At 41.2% G+C, this 22,646-nt stretch overlaps 1 protein-coding gene across 4 annotated transcripts in view; it reads left to right on the top strand.

The window, feature by feature from the left end:
• The window catches only part of melk (maternal embryonic leucine zipper kinase), a 94,294-nt gene that overhangs the window by 3,740 nt on the left and 67,908 nt on the right, over positions 1 to 22,646 (top strand). For all 4 annotated transcript variants that reach the window (XM_060846594.1, XM_060846602.1, XM_060846610.1 and 1 more), the window contains exons 2-6: positions 8,253 to 8,336; positions 10,644 to 10,729; positions 11,786 to 11,902; positions 12,784 to 12,927; positions 20,948 to 21,016. In XM_060846594.1, coding sequence (XP_060702577.1) covers positions 8,276 to 8,336; positions 10,644 to 10,729; positions 11,786 to 11,902; positions 12,784 to 12,927; positions 20,948 to 21,016 — 477 coding nt within the window. In that variant the 5' untranslated portion in view covers positions 8,253 to 8,275. The remainder of the gene's footprint in view (positions 1 to 8,252; positions 8,337 to 10,643; positions 10,730 to 11,785; positions 11,903 to 12,783; positions 12,928 to 20,947; positions 21,017 to 22,646) is intronic.

The raw sequence follows: 22,646 nt of genomic DNA, 5'->3' as shown, positions 1-22,646 counted from the left end.
TTTTCCATCAGTGTTTACTGTGAGAAGGACATGGAAGATGTAGAATGTAGAGGAATAGATGGTGACATTTTGAAAAATGTTTACATTACAGAGTAGGAGGTGCTGGATGTCTTGAAGCGCATAAAAGTGGATAAATTGCCAGGACCTGATCAGATGTAACCTAGGACTTCGTGGGAGGCTAGGGAAATGATTGTTGGGCCCCTTGCTGAGATATTTGTACCATCGATAGTCACAGGTGAGGTGCCGGAAGACTGTAGGTTGTTAACATGGTGCCACTGTTTAAGAATGGTAAGGAAAAGCCAGACAACTATAGATCAGTGAGCAGTGGTGGGCAAGTTATAGAGTCATAGAGATGTACAGTACAGAAACAGACCCTTCGGCCCTTGTTGGAGGGAATCCTGAGGGACCAGATCTACATGTACATGGCAAGGACTGATTAGGGATCGTCAACGTGGCTTTGTATATGGGAAATCATATCTCACAAACTTGATTGAGCTTTTTGAAGAAGTAATAAAGAGGATTGATGAGGGCAGAGTGGTGCACATGATCTATATGGACTTCAGTAAGGTGTTCGACAAGGTTACCCATGGGAGACTGGTTAGCAAGGTTAGATCTCATGGAATGCGGGGAGAACTAGCCAATTGGACACAGAACTGGCTCAAAGGTAGAAGGCAGAGAGTGGTGATGGAAGGTTGCTTTTAAGACTGGAGGCCTGTGACCAGTGGAGTGTCACAAGGATTAGTACTGGGTCCACTACGTTTTTCTAACTCTATAAAATGATTCGGATGTGAGCATAAGAGGTATAGTTATTAAGTTTGCAGATGACCCCAAAATTGGAGTTGTAGTGGACAGCGAAGAAGGTTACCACAAAATCCAACAGGATTTTGATCAGATGGGCCAATGGGCTGAGAAGTGGCAGATGGAGTTTAATTTAGATAAATGAGAGGTCGTGCATATTTGGAAAGCAAACCTTATCAGGACTTAGGGAATGTTGCTGAACAAAGAGACATTGAAGTGCAAGTTCATAAGTTCTTAGAAAGTGGAGTCACAGGTAGACAGGATAGTGAAGAAGGCGTTAGGTAAACTTTCCTTTATTGGTCAGAGTATTGAGTACAGGAGTTGGGAGGTCATGTTGCGGCTGTACAGGACATTGGTTAGGCCATTGTTGGAATATTGCATGCAATTCTGGTCTCCTTCCTATCAGAAAGATGTTGTGAAATTTGAAAGGGTTCAGAAATGATTTACAAGGATGTTGCCAGGTTGGAGGATTTGAACTATGGGGAGAAGTTGAATAGGCTGGGGCTGTTTTCCCTGGAGCGTCGGAGGCTGAAGAGTGACCTTATAGAGGTTTATAAAATCATGAGGGGCATGGGAAGGATAAATAGACAAAGTCTATTCCATGGGGTCGGGGAGTCCAGAACTAGAGGGCATAGGTTCGGGGTGAGAGGGGAAAGATATAGAAGAGACCGAAGGGGCAACATTTTCACGCAAAGGATGGTGTACGTATAGAATAAGCTGCCAGAGGAAGTGGTGGAGCTGGTACAATTGCAGCATTTAAAAAGCATCTGAATGAATATATGAACAGGAAGCATTTAGTGGGATATGGCCCAAGTGTTGGTAAATGGGGCTATGTTCTGTGAGGATATCTGATCACCATAGCCGAGTTGGACCGAAGGGTCTGTTTCCATGCTGTACTTCTCTAAAACTCTATGATTCTGTGGAAGCTTGGTTTTTTATATCATGTACACCCTGCTTTTGCGGATATGGGGACAGCTGTGAGAAAGGGAACAGTCGACACCAGTCTGAGGTTGTTGTACTTCAATGCATGTGGTAAATGAAACAAGTAAATGAGTTTGTGGCGCTGATTGAAATTGGTAGGTATGATGTTGTGGGGATCATAGAAACATAGAAAGCTGTAAGGGAATCAGGGCTGGAAACTAAATTTCCCAGGTTCCATGTCCTATTGAAAGGACAGCTAGATGGGTCAAGACGATGAGGTTGCCTCATTGGCAAGAAATGAAATTACTTAAATAACAAGAAGTGGTAGAGTCCAAAGGCATAGAATCTGTGTGGGTAGAGTTGAAGGACTGCAAAGGAAAAGGGACCATGATGGGAGTTGTGTACAGGCCTCTTCGCAGTAGTCAGGATTTGGAGAAGAAAACAAATCACAAGATAGAGAAAACATGTCAGAATTTGACCTTGATTAAGGAGCTGAAGTTGGAGGAACATTAGGGGGCAGTGACCAAATGTGATAGAATTCATCCTGCTGTTTGAGAGGGAGAAGCTGGAATCTGATGTAACAGGATTACTAAAAGTAACAACAAAGGCTTGAGAGGGGAGCCGAGTAGGAAAGACTGCGGTGTTACAATAACAGGACTTTCTGCTCTGCCTCCCAAAATACCCCCAGAAAATCATTCCAAGGAAGAAACAGTATACTAAGGGGAGGATGAGGCAACCATGGCTGACAAGGGTAGGGAGATGGAGGGTTTGAGAGAAGGTGCTTGGGAAGGTGAAAAGTCTGAAGGTAGTCTACAGAGTTTGAGGGAGATAGCTGAAGAGATTGTGAAGGTATTGATGGTGACCTTTCAAGAATTACTGGAGTTGGAGTGGTCCCAGACGATTGGAAAATGTCTAATATAACACACCTGTTTTAAGAAGGGTGGGAGGCAAATACAGGAAACTATAGGCCAGTTAGCCTGACCTCTGTCGCTGGCAAGATTTTACAGTCCATTAAAAGAGCTTAGTCAGCACAGCTTCATCAAGGGGGAGGTCATGCCTGACAAATCTGTTAGAATTCCTTGCGGAGGTAACAAACAAGTTAGACAAAGGAAAGCCAGTGGATGTCATCTATGTGGATTTCCAGAAGGCCTTTGATAAAGTGCTGCACAGAAGGCTGCTAAATAAGATAATAGTCCATGGTGTTGGGGGGGGGGGGGGGGAAGGGGGGAAGGTGCTGGCATTGATAGGGGATTGTCTGAATAGTAGGAGGCAGAGAGTACGGTTAGACTGGGCCTCTTCTGGATGGCAGCTGCAGAGGTTAGTACTGTTCACAACTATTCATGGATGCATTGATCTGGATGAAAGACCTAAGAGCATTGTCGCTCCGTTTGCAGATGACACAAATCTAGGTGGCAAGACAGGGCGTGTTGAGGTGGTGACTCGGTTGCAGAAAGATTTAGGCAGACAGGTTAGGAGAATGGACAAAGAAGTGGCAGATAGAATCCAATGTGGGGAAAGTGTGAGGTTTTGCACTTCTGTAGGAAGAAGAGGCAATCTGAAGCACAAAGGAACTTAGGAAAATCCTGAACTAGGAGTCCCAAGTTAACATGCAGGTGAGGTGAAAGTGGCAGCAAGGTTACATTAGACAATTTGGCATCAAGGAACCCTTGCAAAATTGGAGTCAATGGATAACGGGAGTAAACTCTTCGGTGGTTGGAGTCATACCTGACACGTAAGAAGGATAGTTTTAGTTGTTGGATGTCAGTCAGTCACCTCAGCTCCAGGACGTCTCTGCAGGTGTCCCCAGGAAGTGTCCTAGGCCCGACCATCTTCAGCTGCTTCATCAATGACTTTCCCTCTATCATAAGGTTAGAGTGGGCGCACTGGTTCCTCTTCAGAGGCAGAGCAGAAAGTCCTGTTAGTGCAGCACCACCGTCTTTCCTACTCGGCTCCCCTCTCAAGCCTTTGTTGTTACTTTTACCTCAATTGTAATCCTGTTACATCAGATTCCAGCTTCTCCCTCTCAAACAGCAGGATGAATTCTATCATATTTGGTCACTGCCCCCTAATGTTCCTCCAACTTCAGCTCCTTAATCAAGATCAAATTCTGACATATTTTCTGAAGAGGTCCATGTTCAATTGCAACAAGATTTGAATAATCCAGCCTTGGGCTGACAAGCAGCAAGTAACATTCTCACCACACGAATGCCAGGCTGTGACCATCACCAATAAGAGGCTATCTGACCGTCGCCCTTGACATTCAGTGGTGTTACTATCTCTGAAACTTCCACTGTCAATATCATTGACCTCATTCAGAGGTTATCATTGACCAGGAATGCAACTGGACTCGCCATGTAAAAGCTGGCTGCAAGAGCAAATCTGAGGCTAGAAATACTGCAGCAAGTGACTCCCCAAAGCCAGTCCACTATTGACGAGGCACAAGTCAGCAGTGTGATGGAATACTCCCTATTTGCCTGGATGAGTGCAGCTTCAGCAACATTCAAGAAGCTTGACATCCAGGACAAAGCTGTCCACTTGATTGGCACTGTACCCATAAGCATCTACTCCCTCAACACAGATACTCAATAACAGCTGTGTATACTATCTACAAGACACACTGCAGAAATTCCCCAAAGATCCTCAGACAGCACATTCCAAACCCACGACCACTTTCATCCAGAAGGACAAGGGCAGCAGATACATGGGAACACCATCACTTGCAAGTTCCCCTTTGCCACTCACCATCCTGACTTTGAAATAACAGTGATATATTTCCATGTTGTTGAGTCAAAATCCTGAAATTCTCTCCCCAGTGGCATTGTGGATCAACCTACAGCAGGTGGACTGCAGTAGTTCAGGAAGGCAGCCCTCTACTATCTTCTGAAGAGCAACTGGGAACGGATAATAAATGCTAGCCAACCACCGATGCCCACATCCCACAAATGAACTTTTTTAAAAAACCCGTTCAATTGACAGTTCGGTAGGCAAATACAATGTTCACATTCCTTTCAAGAATACTAGAATGTATGAGCAGAGATGTATTGTCAAGGCTTTATAATACTCTGATCAGACCGCATTTGAAATATTGAGAGCAGTTTTGGGCCCTGTGTCTAAGGAAGGATGTGCTGGTGTTGGAGGGGTCAAGAGGAGGTTTACAAGAATCATTGCAGGGATGAAGCACTAGTCATATGAGGAGAGGTTGAGGATGTACTTGACTGAGTTTGAGAGTAAGGAGTGATCTAACTGAAATTTACATAATACGGAGTCCTGGGTAGAGTGAACAAGATGATGTTTGCACTAGTAGAAGAGATTAGTACCTGAAGGCACAGCCTCTATGAAAGAACAATTTGATTTTTGATTTAATTTATTGTTATCAAATGTACCTAAGTGCAGAGAAGTTTTTTTTGTTGTTGTGCAAGCAGTATAGGTGGATCAGAACATGCTGCAAATGTGTTGCTGGTCAAAGCACAGCAGGCCAGGCAGCATCTCAGGAACAGAGAATTCGACGTTTCGAGCATAAGCCCTTCATCAGGAATAAGCTTATTCCTGATGAAGGGCTTATGCTCGAAACGTCGAATTCTCTATTCCTGAGATGCTGCCTGGCCTGCTGTGCTTTGACCAGCAACACATTTGCAGCTGTGATCTCCAGCATCTGCAGACCTCATTTTTTACTCGGATCAGAACATGCAATGACATACAGATCATGGGGTGTTTAGGTAGGTTAGGGCTGCATAGGAGGTGCACAAAAGCAAGATCAACATTGGATTTGAAATTAGAGATCTATTCAGTAGGGAAGAAGCTGTTCTTGAATCTATTGGTAAATGTGTTTAAGCTTCTGTATGTTCTGCACCTTTTGAACTAAGTTGAGGAAGAATTTCTTAAGCCAGAGAGTGGTTAATCTGTGGAACTCATTGTTGCCTAAGGATGTGGAGGCTACGTCATTCAATGTATCTAAGACCGATGAGTTCCTGATTTTGGTAATTGGATCAAGGGTTATGGGAGAATGGGTTTAAGAAATATATCAAATGTGATTGAATAGCAGAGCAAACTTGAAGGAGCAGAATAAGGGCATCTGGCTCAAAGTGTTATGATCTTGCAGTGGATCAACTAAGCCCTTCCACAAATTTGACATTACCCACTTGTTCTTGTCAGCTTTAGCTCTGTTAGAAATGTTACAACTGCCTAGATAATATCACATCAATATTGTATCCAATATTATCATTTCTTAAAAGCACCACAATGCAATTGTTTTGGGTGATAAATGAAGCTGAATGTGGAACTCTTGGGACTGAATTTGGTGGTTTAGATGTTTATCCTTTATCCTGTTTTAAGCTTGGGTGACTGTCAATACTATCCAATTGCGCAATTGGATAAATCGAAGCCAGGTTTCAGTTGTAAGAATCTGCTTACTCTGTCAGCTTATGGAAGCGTTTGTCTATGTTTTGGAGCAGGTAAGGGAAATGGGTTTCCTTTTCTGGTCACTGTGCAAGCTGAGATTTTATTGTTGTGTCTCTTCTATCTATGACTTTATTTATAATTCTGTTGGTTAATTGCTACTTTTCTCAGAATATTTCTTCAGATGTTAACAGTCCTTCATCAGGCTGTAACAAATGCTGTTTCACTGTTCTACAGCTGAGTGGAACTGCACTGACATGGTTCTTTTTTATTAACCAGTTTCTAGTCAAAATTTCCTGCATTACTTCACCTTATTCTTGAATCTATCAGTTACTGGGGTTTACCAAGGAATTAGGAGAAACTGAGAACTGCAGAGATCAGAGTCGCGGGTGTGTCGCTGGAAAAGCACAGCAGGTCAGACAGCATCTGAGGAGCAGGCGAATCGACATTTGGACATCAGGAATCTAACCTTGCCAATATTTCTTATCTATATTCTAGAGTTGATATCATCTGTAAAACAGAGCATTCGTTTTTAGAAGTTCCTATTATCTGACTATCACCATCTCTACTGGTGTTAAAAGACATCTTGACCAATGAGCAGAAATTTGCTCTAATTAAATATTTCAAAGATTGAACTTTGGTCCCTGCTACAAACTGTTTCCTAGCTACTAATTTCTTGCTTCTGCCTAGAAATTGGAACTATGGTGTTATATTTGATCCCAAGATGAGTTTATATTTTCATATCCACAGCATCATTAAGATTGCCTGTTTTCACTGCTATTCAATCACCTCTTGTTCTGCCTCATCTACTGCTGCTCGTGTACAAGCTTTTGTCTTTTTTTCTGGATTTGGTAATTTGTATATCCCTCTGGCTGATTTCTCACATTTTAGACTTAGAATTTGATTACCACAAACTTGTCTGTTTTTGAATTGTGTCCCACTTCCCCATCACTCCATATGTTTACAAACTGAGAAGGTAACTGGCTAACTGCTAGAGGTCTGAAGAGAGGAATATAGTCTAAATCAAGTACAGCAATCCAATGCAGTAGAATAATCCAAACTGTTCAGTATTCTTGTCATCTCTCAAACTGAAGTCCTCCAGCATTGCCCATTTTTTTACCATTGATGAACCATGATCAATTTCCACCCTGTCTAGTATTTGAATGCTAGGAATGCAAGTAGACCACTTAGCCCCTTGAGCCTCTTCTGCCATTCAATGAGAGCATGGTTGATTTGTGACTTAACTCCATGTACCTAGCATTGACCTATTATCCCTCAGTACTTTCGCTTGACAAATACTGATCTCTCTGGTTTGAAATGAACTGATCTAGCATCAGCTGTCATTTGTGGAAGAGAGTTCCAAATCTCTACCATCATTTGGTTAGAAATGCTTCCTAACATGTGTCCTAAACAGTCCGTATCATGATCGTGAAAGCACTCACTGGCAATGTATATAAGCCAACAACGTTCCTTATGGTTTAGCTTCTCGACAAGTAGCTTCCAATTAGCATAATAACCACATTTTCTTTAGAGCAGCATGATACTCACCTATGGTGAGACAATACAGATTTGAAATTGGCAAAGAATCTGAGGGGAAGTGAGTTTTTTTTTGTGGTAAGATATCTAGAAACACTGCTTGAAAAGGTGTAGGAGCCAATTTAGTTAACTTCAAAAAAACTCATATACTTCATGCCAAAAGAAAACACTGTGTGGTGAAAGAGCTAAGGGAGTGACTAATTAAGCATTTCTTTCAAAGAGACAACACAGGCATAGAGCCTGAAAGGAGTGTGTGCTGTAAAATGTTTAATATTGTGATAACATTAGTGTATATTAAAACAAAAGTAACTGAGTAAGGTGGATAATTCATTGTAGTAATAATTTGCCTTTACATTGCCAGTCTTGGCCTGTCATATTTATTATTTGGAGGATACCCTACTGTTGGGACAAATCCACTAAACAGTGGATCTGGCTTTAAAGTCAACTAAATGCTGACCACTTTGTTTATTTCAGGAACTATCTAATATTTCTGAGGCAATTTTGTCCATTTTCCTGCGGCTTTGTGTTAATTAGACATTTTGAGAAAAAATAGAATTTCTGCAGCATGGAACTATTCTAACATATCCGCAAAAATATTGCAGGTGCTGATTATTTTTTGTTGACTATGGCCATTGATTATGAAGAGCTGCTGAAACACTATGAACTACAGGAAACTATTGGTACAGGTATGTATTTCCATACACAATTGCCATTGGAATGACACTGTTTGAAGTGAAGCTTTTTTTAAACCAAAGGAGCACAGATGTAGCACTGATGTGTTCTTGGCATAAGGAGTTTTGATTTTAAGTTTTGACAAATGTATGCTCAAGACAGTTCTTAAAGCCTAATGTGGTATCTGGCATAACATGACCCAGAGCTCTTGAGTAAGAGAACTTATGACAGCGTGATTGTTTTTTTTTGGGAAAGGCGATCATTTTCAGTGTCACTTGTTGAGCAATTATTAGGGAAACTGCATAATTTTTTCCAAAGCTGACAGCTTGGCTTTCAGCCTGTAAATGAGTCTGCACATCATTATTCATCATGATCAGAGACTCAACAGGAGCATTGATTCTGTTCACATCTTGCACCCATTCTCCAGATACCACCAATTATAATGCCAAATTTCCTGATTCTGATCTCAGTCTAGCGCCGACTACTTTGTACATGTAATTTGGTGACCGCAAATGGATTTGCCCTGAGTGTTCAGCCCTCAAAAGATCTTTTGTCCTCTGAATACAGTGTTCTCAATCTCAGATCTTTTTTAGGTGTATTCTGTTTTGTAGCTGGCTTGATTTTAATAAAATTACACTCTCCTGAGATGTCTCCCAACTGCCATTCTATTTCAACGTTTTCTCAAGTATTTTATGGAACTGGCTTTCTTTTCATAGTTTGTCTGCCCTATGAACCCATCTAAATATTTAGTTTTGTTTTCCTTTTTGGATTTGCTTTTTCTTATTTGCATATTGTCTTCTCTCTTTCCCTCTATACTTTTTGTTTTTTTTGGCACTTTAATTTGTTTTTCTTTTATATCCAGCAGGATGTACGTGCATTTCTCTGTTCAACTAGTCCTAGTTTAGACTACTTTTGAATTGAAATGGGAAAAAAGATAACTCTGATTCAGGGTTTTAATTTTGTAAACTCATTAGCCTGAATAGTTTCTTACTTCAAACTGCTCATGTTCTCGGCCTTTGTACAAAAGAAATGGAGCAGGAGCAACCCTTGAGCCTACTTTACAATCATGGGTCATCTCACTTCAACTCCATTTTTCCTGTCTATCCCACATTAATTCTTTATGCCATTATTAATTAAAAATCCATTTCTTCAAATCTATCTCCTCAAATTTATTCACTGTCCCTGCATCTACTGTATTCTGTTGTAGTGAATTCCACAGATGCACAAAAATGCTTTGAGAGAAACCATTCCTCCTCCTCCCCTGTTTTAAATCTGCGACACCTTTTCCTAAAATTATGGCTCCTCCTCCTAGAATGAACCAGAAGGGGAAATAACTGCTCTATGCCTACTTGGATCTTCTTTAGCATCTTGTCTGCTTCAATTAGATCTCCTTCCATTCTTCTAAACTCAAGCAAGTACAGTCCTAAACTACTTGATATCTCCTCACAAGAAAAGCCCCTAATTTCTGGAATTCAACTAGAGAACCTCCACTGGAGGCATTTCAGAGCAATTGCATCTTTTCTCAAGAGGACCAAAATTGTGTATGCTGTACTCTAGATGTGATTTCACCAAAGCTTTTTATGGTTGCATCAACACTTCCCTATTTTTATACTCTATTCCGTAATAAATGCTAACATTCCAATTGTCATCATGATTGCTGATGTTGATTTTATGCATATGTTTTGGATGTATTTGTATGAAATGACAATTTTAGTGCTGAAATGTTTGTGAATTTTGTTGGTTTACCATCAGATGATCACAGTTACCACTTTAGGTCATCACTTACGCTTCTTAAAAATCACTCGGCCATTAAGGTCTCAAGTATAACAAACAAACGTTGGAAGTTAAAATTCAGTAATTCATATTTACTCCTATTGTAACATGACAGAAGCTTTTCTTTTATCTTTTTGCAGTAAGCCTCTTTTTCCCATTGATCACTAAATCCAACCAAGTTGCTCCTTCCCTTCTCCTGATAACTGGCTCTTCTAGATCTTCTCACTAGAACTGCTGATCTGAATTATACTCCATCATTTCAAGAACCCCATTTTTTGGATCAATAATTCCTACCTCCCCCCCCCGCCCCCGTCATTTCTGTTTAACATGAAAAATTTCACTGATTTCTTACTAAACATGTGCGGCTTGGAATTTGCAAGTGTTTATTCAAAATATCCTAGGAAAATTAAACTATTTGAGGGATAGGTTGTGTATGGTTAGAAAGTGATGAGCTTCATGGGTTAAAGAGCAACTTCAGAATAAAGCTTGCTGGTCCTTTTTTGGAGAAACATCAACTAAATAGCTTGAATTTTCTTTATCCCCTACAGGGGGGTTTGCTAAAGTAAAACTAGCTCGCCACATATTGACGAGGGAAAAAGTTGCCATAAAGATCATGGATAAAGAATTACTTGGGGTAAGTTGCCTGAAATAATGGATGGATGTTCAAGGTTTGTGCGAAGATTTGTAGCTCGGGTGCTCGTTGTTGTGGTTCTGTTCGCCAAGCTGGAAGTTTTTGTTGCAAATGTTTCGTCCCCTGGCTAGGAGACATCATCAGTGCTCTGGAGCCTCCTGCGAAGCGCTTCTTTGATGTTTCTTCCGGTATTTATAGTGGTCTGTCCTTGCCGCTTCCGGGTGTCAGTTTCAGCTGTCTGCTGTAGTGGTTGGTATATTGGGTCCAGGTCGATGTGTTTGTTGATGGAGTTTGTGGATGAATGCCATGCCTCTAGGAATTCCCTGGCTGTTCTCTGTCTGGCTTGCCCTATGATAGTAGTGTTTTCCCAGTCGAATTTATGTTGCAAAACTAATGTAGTTTACAAAATACCATGCAAGGACTGCACAAAACACTATATAGGACAAACAGGAAGACAGCTAACAATCCGCATACATGAACATCAACTAGCCACGAAACGACACGACCAGCTATCCCTAGTAGCCACACACTCAGACAACAAGCAACATAGATTCGACTGGGAAAACACTACTATCATAGGGCAACCAGACAGAGAACAGCCAGGGAATTCCTAGAGGCATGGCATTCATCCACAAACTCCATCAACAAACACATCGACCTGGACCCAATATACCCACCACTACAGCGGACAGCTGAAACTGACACCCGGAAGTGGCAAGGACAGACCACTATAAATACCGGAAGAAACATCAAAGAAGCGCTTCGCAGGAGGCTCCAGAGCACTGATGATGTCTCCTAGCCAGGGGACGAAACGTTTGCAACAAAAACTTCCAGCTCGGCGAACAGAACCACAATAATGGATGGATGTCGTAAGCTGAATCAGTTCACTCGCTTGAGAGTTTGATTAGTAATGACAGGATTTTAAAGTATCATTATGAACTTCAGTTTTTACTGCCTGTTCACTTCTCTTTAAACTCTAATCTTAAATAAGAAAGGCTTATCAAACTATGAGCAATTAAAACAAGTATGCTCTTGATGTTTGTATTCATCTTTTGGTAGGAAGACTTGCCTCGAGTTCAAACGGAAATTGAAGCAATGAAGAATTTGAGTCACCAACATGTTTGTCGATTATACCATGTTATAGAGACAGCACAGAAAATCTTTATCATCCTGGAGGTGACTGGCTGAATAAATTTATAATTATATGTATATTTTTGACTGAAATTGTGAAATAAATTTTCATCCTGTATTGATCGTTTTAACAAAGCCGTTGAAGATGAGCTTTAATTCTAATCCAAGATTTTATCTAGACCTTTATTTTGTCCCCTTGCCTTTTCAGCCAAGTTAATTATTTAATGCTTTTAATTAAAAAGTAGAATGAAATATTCTTTTATGCTTGCTTATCTTTCAGTTAGGTAATAGATACAAATTGAGCTTCCAGCTGTTAGTCTCTGATCAGTAACTTGAATGCAAATGGAGCATACAATCTTGAATGGGAATGAGGAGCAGAAGTTTTACTGAGCTAACCTGCACCAAATCGCATTCGCCTATAATCTCCTCCTTCCTGATTATCGAACTGGCGGAGCTACAATACTTATCATTTGCTGCATACTCGTCACTTCCTGTCTTCATAACCTCCTCCATCCCTCTAAACTTTTGAGATCTTTGCATCTCCTTGCACATCAACAATTTTAATTGCTACAGAAATTCACAGCTGCAGTTACATCTGCCTGGGCCCTAATTTCCGAAATTCCCTGCTTAAGCTTGTCAGCTTCTTTTAAGCAAACGTTTTAAGATGCCGATTTAAATCGAGCCTGAGTTTTTGTTTACCTGCATAATATCTCCTTATGATGCTCCCGTGAAGTATGTATGCAAAGTCAAAGATATTCCACAAATGTAAATTATTATTCATCCCCTATAATAAGTCCAACTTTGAAGTTAATCTGAAATTAATTGGAGATGAAAATCAATATGTATGATTTGAGAGCATTTAAGATTTATCTCTGCATGCTTTTATCGAAGCAGTTTTTAAATGCATACAAATATTTTTATTCCAGTACTGCCCTGGCGGAGAGCTGTTTGACTATATTATTGCAAAAGATCGATTGTCGGAAGAAGAAGCTCGGATCTTTTTCCGTCAGATTGTATCAGCTGTGGCTTATGTTCATAGCCAGGGCTATGCTCATCGTGATCTAAAACCGGTATGTATTGCCAGAGAAGGAATTACTTGTTCTGTTCTGTTATGTACCTGATATTTGAAATAAGTGAAGTTAATGTGTTGTCAGACTTTTTTTAACATATGCAGAAAGACTTAATTAATTCCCTATATTACACTGGCTTGCAAAGTGTCAGATTACATTAAGGACTACCAACTATTACCAACTGTTGGAGTTGCATGTAGGTCATGGGAGACATCCACCCACAAAGGCCAATTGTGAACTAATGGAAGTTTACATCAGTCCCATAGCTTTTATATTTTATCTACAGTCTGCTCATGAATTAAGATTTATTTACTCAACTCCATTTGTCACCATTGATATTGGAATTCAGGACACTTGACATCTGTTCCAGAAGAATTACCATTACTCCACCACCTGGTAAGGTCAATAGAATAGTGATCCAGGGCCCTGGGCTAATGTTCTATGGGCGTGGGGTTGAATTCCACCATGGCAAACATTTCAAGTATGAATTAAATAAGATGTGAAATTAAAAGTGAGCCAAATGATGAGGTAGCCACCATCAATTGTCATGAAAATACATCTGTTTCACTAATTTCCTTCAAGGAAGAAAATCTGTCATTCTTGTCTGGTGGTCATGCGACTCCAGACCCACAGCAGTGTGGTCAACTCTTAACTGCCCTCTGAAATTGCCCAGGAAGCCACTCCGTTCCAAGGCAATTAGGGATGTGCAACACATGCCCATCTAGCCCAGCTCTGTGCATTGTTGGAACAGACTACTGCAGATGGTGGAATTTGTACTGAAACAAAAAACTTACTGGTGATCATAGTAATCAGGCAGCATCCATGGAGAGAAAGCAAGCTTATGTCTCTTCATCGTGGCATGGTGGCTCATTCGTTAGCACTGTTACCTCACCACCAGGGACGTTGGTTTGATTCCATCCTGAGACATTATCTGTCTGTGTGGAGTTTGCACGTTCTCTCCAAGTCTGCGTGGGTTTCCACCGGGTGCCCTGGTTTCCTCCCACAATCCAGGGATGTGCAAGTTAGGTGAATTGGCCAGGATAACTTGCCCATAGTGTACAGAGATGTGTACGTTAGGTGCATTTAGTCAGGGGTAAATGTAGAGTAATAGGGTAGGGAAATGGGTCTGACTGAGTTACTCTTCAGAGCGTCAATGTGGACTTGTTGGGCCAAAAGGCCTGTTTTCTCACTGTGTAGGGATTCTTTGATTCATCTGATGTACATTGGTTGTGGGATGACTTTGCTGTATCAATTGCATGATGATTCTGTTCAGTTTATATTTTATTGCTTCATCAGATTGTGACCCTATTCCAGCAATCTAAAGCACCCTCCCCCCACCAACACTTGGGGATCAGTGACCCTACTTCAGATCCAAAATATTTAACTCTGCTTTCTGTCCACAGGTGCTGCCAGACCTGCTAAGTTCCTCCCTGAAATTTTTATTATTCTGTGAGCATCAACTAGGAATGCAGAACTTTGATATTTTGACAATTATAAGGACACTTTACCTGAAAGCATGAGGTATTCACATAATTTATGTGGAGGAGCCAATGTTGGACTGAGGTGGACAAAGTTTAAAAATCACAAAACACCAGGTTCTAGTCCAACAAGTTTTGAAAGCTAGTGCTTCCAATTAAACCTGCTGGACTAAACCTGGTGTTGTGTGATTTGGAAATTTATTCACAGCAAGGTAGATGATTTAAAGGCACATCAATAAATTAGTAAGGGAAAATCTCAGATCAGAAGAATATTATAGGGAATCTGCTTAGGTGAGGGGTTGCAGTAAGGAAACAAGGGGCAGCAAACACTGATAGTTCTTCATGGGACACTAAGCAATAATGGTCGTGGATGACATGGTATTAATTAGAATAGACAAGCAAGTATATTGAGTAAGTACGGTAATCATGGGAGACATTCAATCTGCATGTAGCCTAGGTAAATTTGAGAGCTAAAGTTGCAGGCAATGAATGTCTGGACTGTGGTCGGGATGGTTTTCTTTTGGCTTTGAACAGTATAAAGCCATACTTTGTAAGAGCAGCAGTAAGTCAATTCACCCATTGAATATCCTCTGCCTTTCATGAGATCACAGCTGATCTGATAATGCTCAACTTCACTTTCTCACCTTATTCCCATTACCCTTGATTCCATTGCTGGGTTAAGAATCTGCCTATCTCAATTCTGCTTGATAACTGAAGGTGATACCGGACCTCATTAATTAAATTAGCAACAATGGGAGGCACGGGGAGTTGCCTGTGTAGTGATCGATCTGTAAATAACGTTAAAGGGGATATATCCCGCCCGGCAGTTCTTTGGGGAGACCGTTGAGTAATTGGGAACACCAACTCCCGGACGCAGGAGAAAGATAATGCTAAAATGAAAAACTATTGTTGTTTCGTTTGGACTAGAAAGTATTAAGGCGCCTGGTATTTTTTTGGCCCAAATATGGGTCCGATGAGGATTGGCTATGTCAAGATCTAAATATATACGTCAATGGGAAAGAAACATACAGTTAAGAAGAGTCAGAATATGCGGCTTGTTGGATAGGGAGTGCGGGAGTAAAATTATGTCCCATGAATATGGAGGAATTAGGGAAAGAAAAAAAAATGAAAAAGGGAAGCCACAATGGGATCCCCTAACGTGTTTGCCGTCCCCATATACTACTCCCCGGAACAAGCCTACAGCTCCAGAAGTAGAACAGAGTCCTGACACAGAAAAGGGAACGGACTCTGCATCTTTTAGTTCAGAACATGGGGGGGACAGAGTCACTCGAGCCACCGCACGTAAAGTAGGGGCAGAGATAATGGAAAATGTAAAATTATGTCCCTTACGAGAGGTTCCGATAGGGGAAGGTACAATCGGATATGTAAACGCTCCCTTAACTAGCAGTGAAGTTAGGGTCTTTTAAAGGGAAATGAAAAGTTTAATAGAGGATCCGGTTGGACTAGCCGAATAACTAGAGCAATTACTAGGGCCTAATTTATATACCTGGGGAGAACTGATGGCAGTTTTGGGAACGTTATTTTCAGGGGAAGAATGAGGTAAGATTAGGAGAGCAGCTTTATAGGAATGGGAAAAGGAGCACCCAGTTGGGGAAGAAGCGACTCCAGCAGAACAGAAATTCCCAAATGTTGACCCTCATGAGGAGAATAATGACAGAAGAGATAGGGAGTCAATGCAGGATTTACGAGAAATGGTAATATTAGGAATTAAAGAGGCGGCACCAAGATCACAAAACTTTGTTAAGGCCTTTGAAGTACGACAAGAGAAGGATGAAACCACTTCTGCATTTCTTAAAGGGCTCAAGGATGTCACAAGGAAGCATTCGGGAATGGATCCCGATAATCTGATAGCACAGGGACTCTTGAAGGTCCAGTTTGTAACTATGTCATGGCCAGACATACAAAAGAAATTATAGAAATTAAATGGATGGAGTGAAAGACAGATGGAAGAACTGTTATGTGAGGCACAGAAAGTGTATGTGAAAAGGGAAGACGAGAAGCAGAAAGCCAAAATGATGGTGGAGGCAGTAGAAGAAATAACAAAAAGGAGACTGGGATCAGGGGATAACAGGAAGGATAGGAGAGAACACGTTGGACACCCGGGAAAAGAGGCAAAGGCAGGATGTTACCATTGCGAGAAAGTGGGGCATTTTAAATGGGAATGCCTGGAATTAACAAGAGAAAGGGAAGCCATTTCCCTAATGACCTTTTAGATGAAGATTAGGGGAGTCAGGGCTTCCTTCCTCCTGAGACCCACCGGGAACTCTTGATAAATTTAAAGGTGGGACCTGAAGGGGAGTAGGCAGTATTTTTGGTGGACACAGGAGCGGCACAGTCATCCCTAAGTTTTATACCTACCGGTGTTAAATTGACTAACAAGAATCTCGGGGTTTCCGGAGTAAAAGGCGAAGAATTCTTGGTGCCTATTTTTGAGTCAACCCTAATAAGAAGAAATGATGAGGAAGTGATTGGACAATTACTATATATTCCTGACATTGGAAGTAATCTATTAGGTAGGGATTTGATTCTATTGCTTGGCTTAAAAATTGGGGTGGAGGATAGTGCAGTAACTGTAACGATGGCTAAGACAACCCAAGAAAGATGGATCCTTCTGGATGGAAGGGAGTTATGAAGTAAATCAGTCTTGAGAAACATCCTAACCGCCTTGCACCAAGGCAGTCATTGGGGCTCCCAAGCTATGTGTGACATAGTGTTAAGGAAGTACGGGTGTAAAGGGATATACACATTAACCAAGCAGTATGAGCAGGATGCCCGACTTGCCAAAAGATTAATAAGGAAGTAACGAGAAGGGGGCCAAGAGGTGGAAGAAGCCCTGGGGTAAGACCTTTTTCAAAGAATTCAGGTAGATTACACAGAATTACCCCCAGTAGGGAAACAAATGAACTTATTAGTCCTAATGGATCACCTAACTGGGTGGGTGGAGGCATTTCCAATGTCCTCAGCTACCTTGAAGGGAGTAGTGAAAACTCTTTTTAGAACATATTCCTCGATTATGGAGTGGTGGAAAGTATAGATTCAGGCCAAGGTAGCCATTTTACCTCTAAGATCCTACAAGAAGTAATGGCGGGATTAGAAATCTCTTGGGAATTCCACATTCCTTGGTACCCGCCTTCCTCTGGACGGGTGGAACGAATGAATCAAACCTTAAAGAAGTAGTTGTCTAAGCTAGTCCTAGAGACTAGATTACCATGGACAAAATGTTTATCTATTGCGTTGCTACGCATTAGGACTGCGCCTAGACGTGATATTGGCCTCTGTCCTTATGAGATGATGTTTGGATTACCTTTCTTGGGTGGAAGAGGGGAATTACCAACTGTAGAGTTCAATGATAAGTTTTTAAAGAACTATATTGTGGCGCTCGGCTCTTTGTCTGTCCTTAGGAAGAAGGGTCTGTTGACCCAGCCACCTCTACTTGAGTTCGCCGTACATCGGATGCGACCGGGTAATTGGGTCCTGATAAAAAGACCTGGAAAGATACCAAACTGCACCCAAGCTGGGAGGGACCATTCCTAACCCTCCTGACAACTGAAACAGCTGTCTGAACTGCTGAAAAATGGTGGAGTCATCACACTCTTGTTAAGGGCCCGGTGGACGCTCCTTCACCTCCGGCAGAGTGGCAAGCTCATCCTACAGACAACCCTCTGAAAATCAAGCTGAGATAGGAGACTATTAAGTATTGGTTAAAAAAACTATCCCAAAACAATTATAAGTGTTGCATGGACTCACTCCTCCCTGGTATTTAAAGGGTTAGGGAATAGACAGATAAGGTTGTGAGCTGAAATGAATGGTCATCTTTATGTTGTCACGATAATATTGGGGCTAGCTGCCAAGGGAGGTGGGAAAATCATTTTACCACTGTGTCAGAATTATGCTAAACTAAAGGGGCATACCGACTGTTGGGTATGCATGGAGATCCCACACCATGGGGAATCCGGAATTCCTCTCACGATAATACCACTTACCAACGAAGAAGTGTACGATGTACAACAATTTGACTCTGGCTCAAAAGATACAACTTGGAGATTTGAAAGGGGTAATTATAACTTTGCGGAATGGTTCCCTCAACCAGCCCCGAAAACTCTGGGTGCTATCGATGGCCTTAGAGTCTCTTCCCCCCACCAAAAGGAGCAGTAAATACCACTTGTTTCTGTAATCAGAATGATACCGCACCTTCCGATTTGGAAAATCATCTTGTGTCTACACCAGTCAAGCCACTGCCATGACCATTCCCTGAATATTAAATGGGACATATTGGGAGTGTGGTTTAAAGGCCTACCCATTTATCCCCGGCGAGAAGTACGTTTGGAGTGGTGGATGTAACGGGAAGGGTGCTGGGGCCATCCAGTTCAGACACTGCCTCAAAGCCAGAAAGGCTGCTGCTACCTTACCTATGTAATTCCCCACTTGAGGATGTTAATGAGAGCCCCAAAAATACCTCGGAATAAACAGGGAGGAAGGCGAGTAACCTGGAAGTAACCGAAGGAGATCTCCTCCTTTGGACTTTGGTACCTATATATGGGACCGCTTGAGCAGGAAGCAAAGTTGGCTGCTTCCCTGGAAGAGTTGGTCAACAATACTGCTGATGCGTTGGCCGAAACCCAATCCCAGGTAGCAGCTTTTGTCTCAGGCTGATTGATTTGTGAGTGAGTTCTGTTCTTCACTTGCTTCATTGCTAGAGGGATGGAATTTAAAAATAGGGAGGTTATGCTGCAGCTGTATAAGAGTTCTGGTGATGCCATACTTAGAGTACTGTGTACAGTTTTGGTTTCTTTACTTGAGGAAAGATGTACTGGCACTGGAGGTTCACTGGGTTGATTCCAGAGTTGAGGGTTGGCTTATGAGGAGAGATTGAGTATACTGGGACTGTACTGTTTGAAACTTGTAGAAACATAAAATTATGAAGGGAGTGGGTAAGGTTGTTTCTACTGGAGGGTGAAATTAGATCTAGGGAGCATAGCCTCAAAATAAGGAGGAGCAGATTTAGGACTGAGTTGAGGAGGAACTTCACCCAAAGGGTTGTGAATCTTTGAAATTCCCAATCCAGAGAAGCAGTTGAGGCTACCACGTTGAATATTTTTTAAGGCAAAGATAGATTTTTGAACAGTAAGGGAATTAAGGGTTACGGTGAGCGGGTGGATACGTGGAGCTGAGTTCACAGAAAGATCAGCTGGGATTTTATTGAATGGCAGAGCTGGCTCAAGGTGCCAGGTGGCCTACTCCTGCTCCTATTTCTTGTATTCTTATGTAATAGCAAGGTAAGTAATATCCTGTGCATGTTAATCAATTGATGCCAAATAGACAAGTCCAGGTTTAGATTAATTCAGCATGCTGCCTATTTAAACAACTGGAACTCTCCAAGCAGGGGGAAAAAAAGTAATGTTCTTTGCTAAATTCCAACTGAGATTATTTTACTTACTGAAAGGTACTGAAGAAAAAAAAATGCATTCTCTTTGATATCACAGTTGTTTAAATAGTATGTTGTAGGTGAAATGTATTTAGACTGACCCTTTTGAAATGCTTTAATTCTGAGCTTCAAAGAGTTGTCTTGTTGAACATTTTTATATAATGCATCTCATTAATTTTTTTTTAATGCATTAGCCAGATTGGATTTAGTTTGTGAATTAAAATCCCTACAGTGTGGAAACAGAGGATTAGGCCTAATAAGTCTGCACCAACCCTCTGAAGAGAATCCCACTCAGACCTATTCCCCTACACCTATTACTCTACCTGCATATCTTTGTGACTGTGGGAGGAAACCGGAACACCTGGAGGAATTTGTGCAGACACTGGGAGAATGTGCAAACTCCACAGGTGGTCGCCCAAGGTTAGAATCGAACCCGGTCCCTAATGCTGTGATGCAGCAGAGCTAACCACTGAGCCAATGTGCTGTCCTGTGGTTTAGCTGCACACATTTTAATGTGCTTCTGGTAGAATGAGTCTGACTTTCAGTAGAATGTAGTTGGGAGAGGTGAGTATTCATATGAAATTTCAACTGTGCAATTATGAAATACTGGAAAATTATGAAGTGTGGTAGGAAGTCTGCTTCTAAGAACAAAGCAAACAAGATTTTTAATATTATTTACTTGTAATTTTATCATTTGTTTAATTCCCTGGGTAGATAATTATGATCTCCAGCAACCAGAATATAGCTTGTTTTGCTTCTTGTTTGTATTCACAGCCTCTAGGTTCCCAGTATTGTTACTGTGCTGCAGCACATTTGCAAAGTAATATGTGGCTCCTGCATGCAGGTTATTTAATAAAATGTATCAACTTGCCAAGCAGATTTACTAAGATGGGGATTTGCATGTTGGAACTGCAGTGATTGACCAGCATTCTGGTTCATATGTTTCTCTTGGGGTTTGAGATATGTTTTCTGTCCTCTCATAGGACTCCTGATTCAACTCCTGATTTTCTTTCAGTTATTAATCGTGGTGGCAAGGTCAGCATTTCAGTTTCAGTATTCATAATAAATATTGTAACTTTTTTTTTGTTCCCTGTAGGAAAATCTACTGATAGCTGAAGATCATAATATAAAGCTAATTGATTTTGGTCTATGTGCAAAACCAAAGGTAAGTGCAGTTGTCACTACAGAAGTTTGTGTTATCCACTTTAATTTTCTGAAGCTGGCCTATTTTAATTTCAAAGTTCTAGCAACAATAAATATTCCAGAACAAACAATTCAATTGGCAGGGTTTATAGTTTATTTATCAAAGTCCAATGGATTTTCTATGCTGATGCTATCTCTGCAATCCAGATGATGATATTTGTGTGTACAACCTGCTGACCAGCCTGGAGTTTGAAGGCAATTAACTTCTTTCGTACTTTGAAAAGTTTGTGTTCATGTGTTATTTGCAGCTATTGTGACCCATTGTGACGAAGTATTTTGAAAGCTAACCTCGCTAGAGTTGACAACAATAAAGATTTCTGGCTGGAAAATTTTTATTTTATTGGCCACTGGTTCAACTAGTTGTAGAATAAGTCTGAAATATTGTCTTCTTCACAGTTCAACATAGTATATTTTTATTTTCACAAACTATTAATTCTGCTAGTTAATTCATTAATCTTTCTGCTTTACTGTTAAGTTATTTTATTTATGTTTTGAACATAAAGCTTTCGCAATCTGGACAACGCAAAGTACTTTGTAACCAATTATACATTTTTTCCAAGTGTTACTCTTTGCAATATGGAATTGGTGAAAGACAATTTGCACATAGCCAAGTCCCATACCAGCAATTAATTAATTAAACAAATCATTTCTGTTTGGTATGGGTGAAAGAGTTAGCATTAGGCAGTGCACAGGGAAAAGTCCCCAATTCTGGGGAAGGTGGGACCTGTTTAAGAAGGACAGGTTGCACCTGAACTGGAGGATAACCAATGTCCTGAGCAGAAGGTTTGCTAGAGCTCTTCCGGAGTGTTTAAACTAGATTGGCAGGTGTGTGGGAAGCTGAGGTATAGATCAGGTGATGGAGTAGTAGTAAACAGCCAGATACAGCATGCAGAGAGTCTGTAAGGAGGGATAGGCACTTGATATGCCAAAGGTGCAGTCCGTATAATGGGTTGATGTGTGACACTTTTTGCATTAAAATAATCAGGCATAAGGGTGATGAGCTCAGACCATGGATCAGTTCTTGGAACTATAAAGTTGTGGCCATTACGTAGGCTTGGATATCACCGGGACAGGAATGGTTGTTGGATGTTCCAGAGTTTAGATGTTTCAAAAGGAATGGAGGAGAGAGACAAGAGGTGGAGGAGTATCACAGCTCCAGAAAGGGAGGTTGGTGAGGAGGGTTTGTCTAGAGTTAGTATGGGTAGAATTCAGAAACAGGAAAGAAGCAATCACATTATTGGGAGTTTTCTACAGGATCCCCAATAGCAACAGAGGCACGAAGGAAAAGATTGGGAGGCAGATTTTGGAAAGGTGAAGAAGTAACAGGGTTGTTATCATGGGTGACACTTACTTCCCTAATATTGATTGGAGCCTCCTTAATTCAAATAGTTTGGATGGAGCAGTTTTTTATCAGATGTGTCCAGGAGGGGTTCCTGACGCAATATGCAAAAAGGCCAACTAGAGGGGAGGCCATACTGCAATTGGTGCTTGGCAATGAACCATACCTGGCGTCAGATCTCTCGGTGGGAGAGCGTTTTGATGATGATAATCATCACAACTTCCTGACCTTTATTATACTCATGGAGAGGGAT

The sequence above is a fragment of the Hemiscyllium ocellatum genome, chromosome 2 (genome assembly GCF_020745735.1).
Source record: "Hemiscyllium ocellatum isolate sHemOce1 chromosome 2, sHemOce1.pat.X.cur, whole genome shotgun sequence".
NCBI classification, from domain to species: Eukaryota; Metazoa; Chordata; class Chondrichthyes; order Orectolobiformes; family Hemiscylliidae; genus Hemiscyllium; species Hemiscyllium ocellatum.
This window is presented reverse-complemented; position numbering and strand designations above follow the sequence as displayed.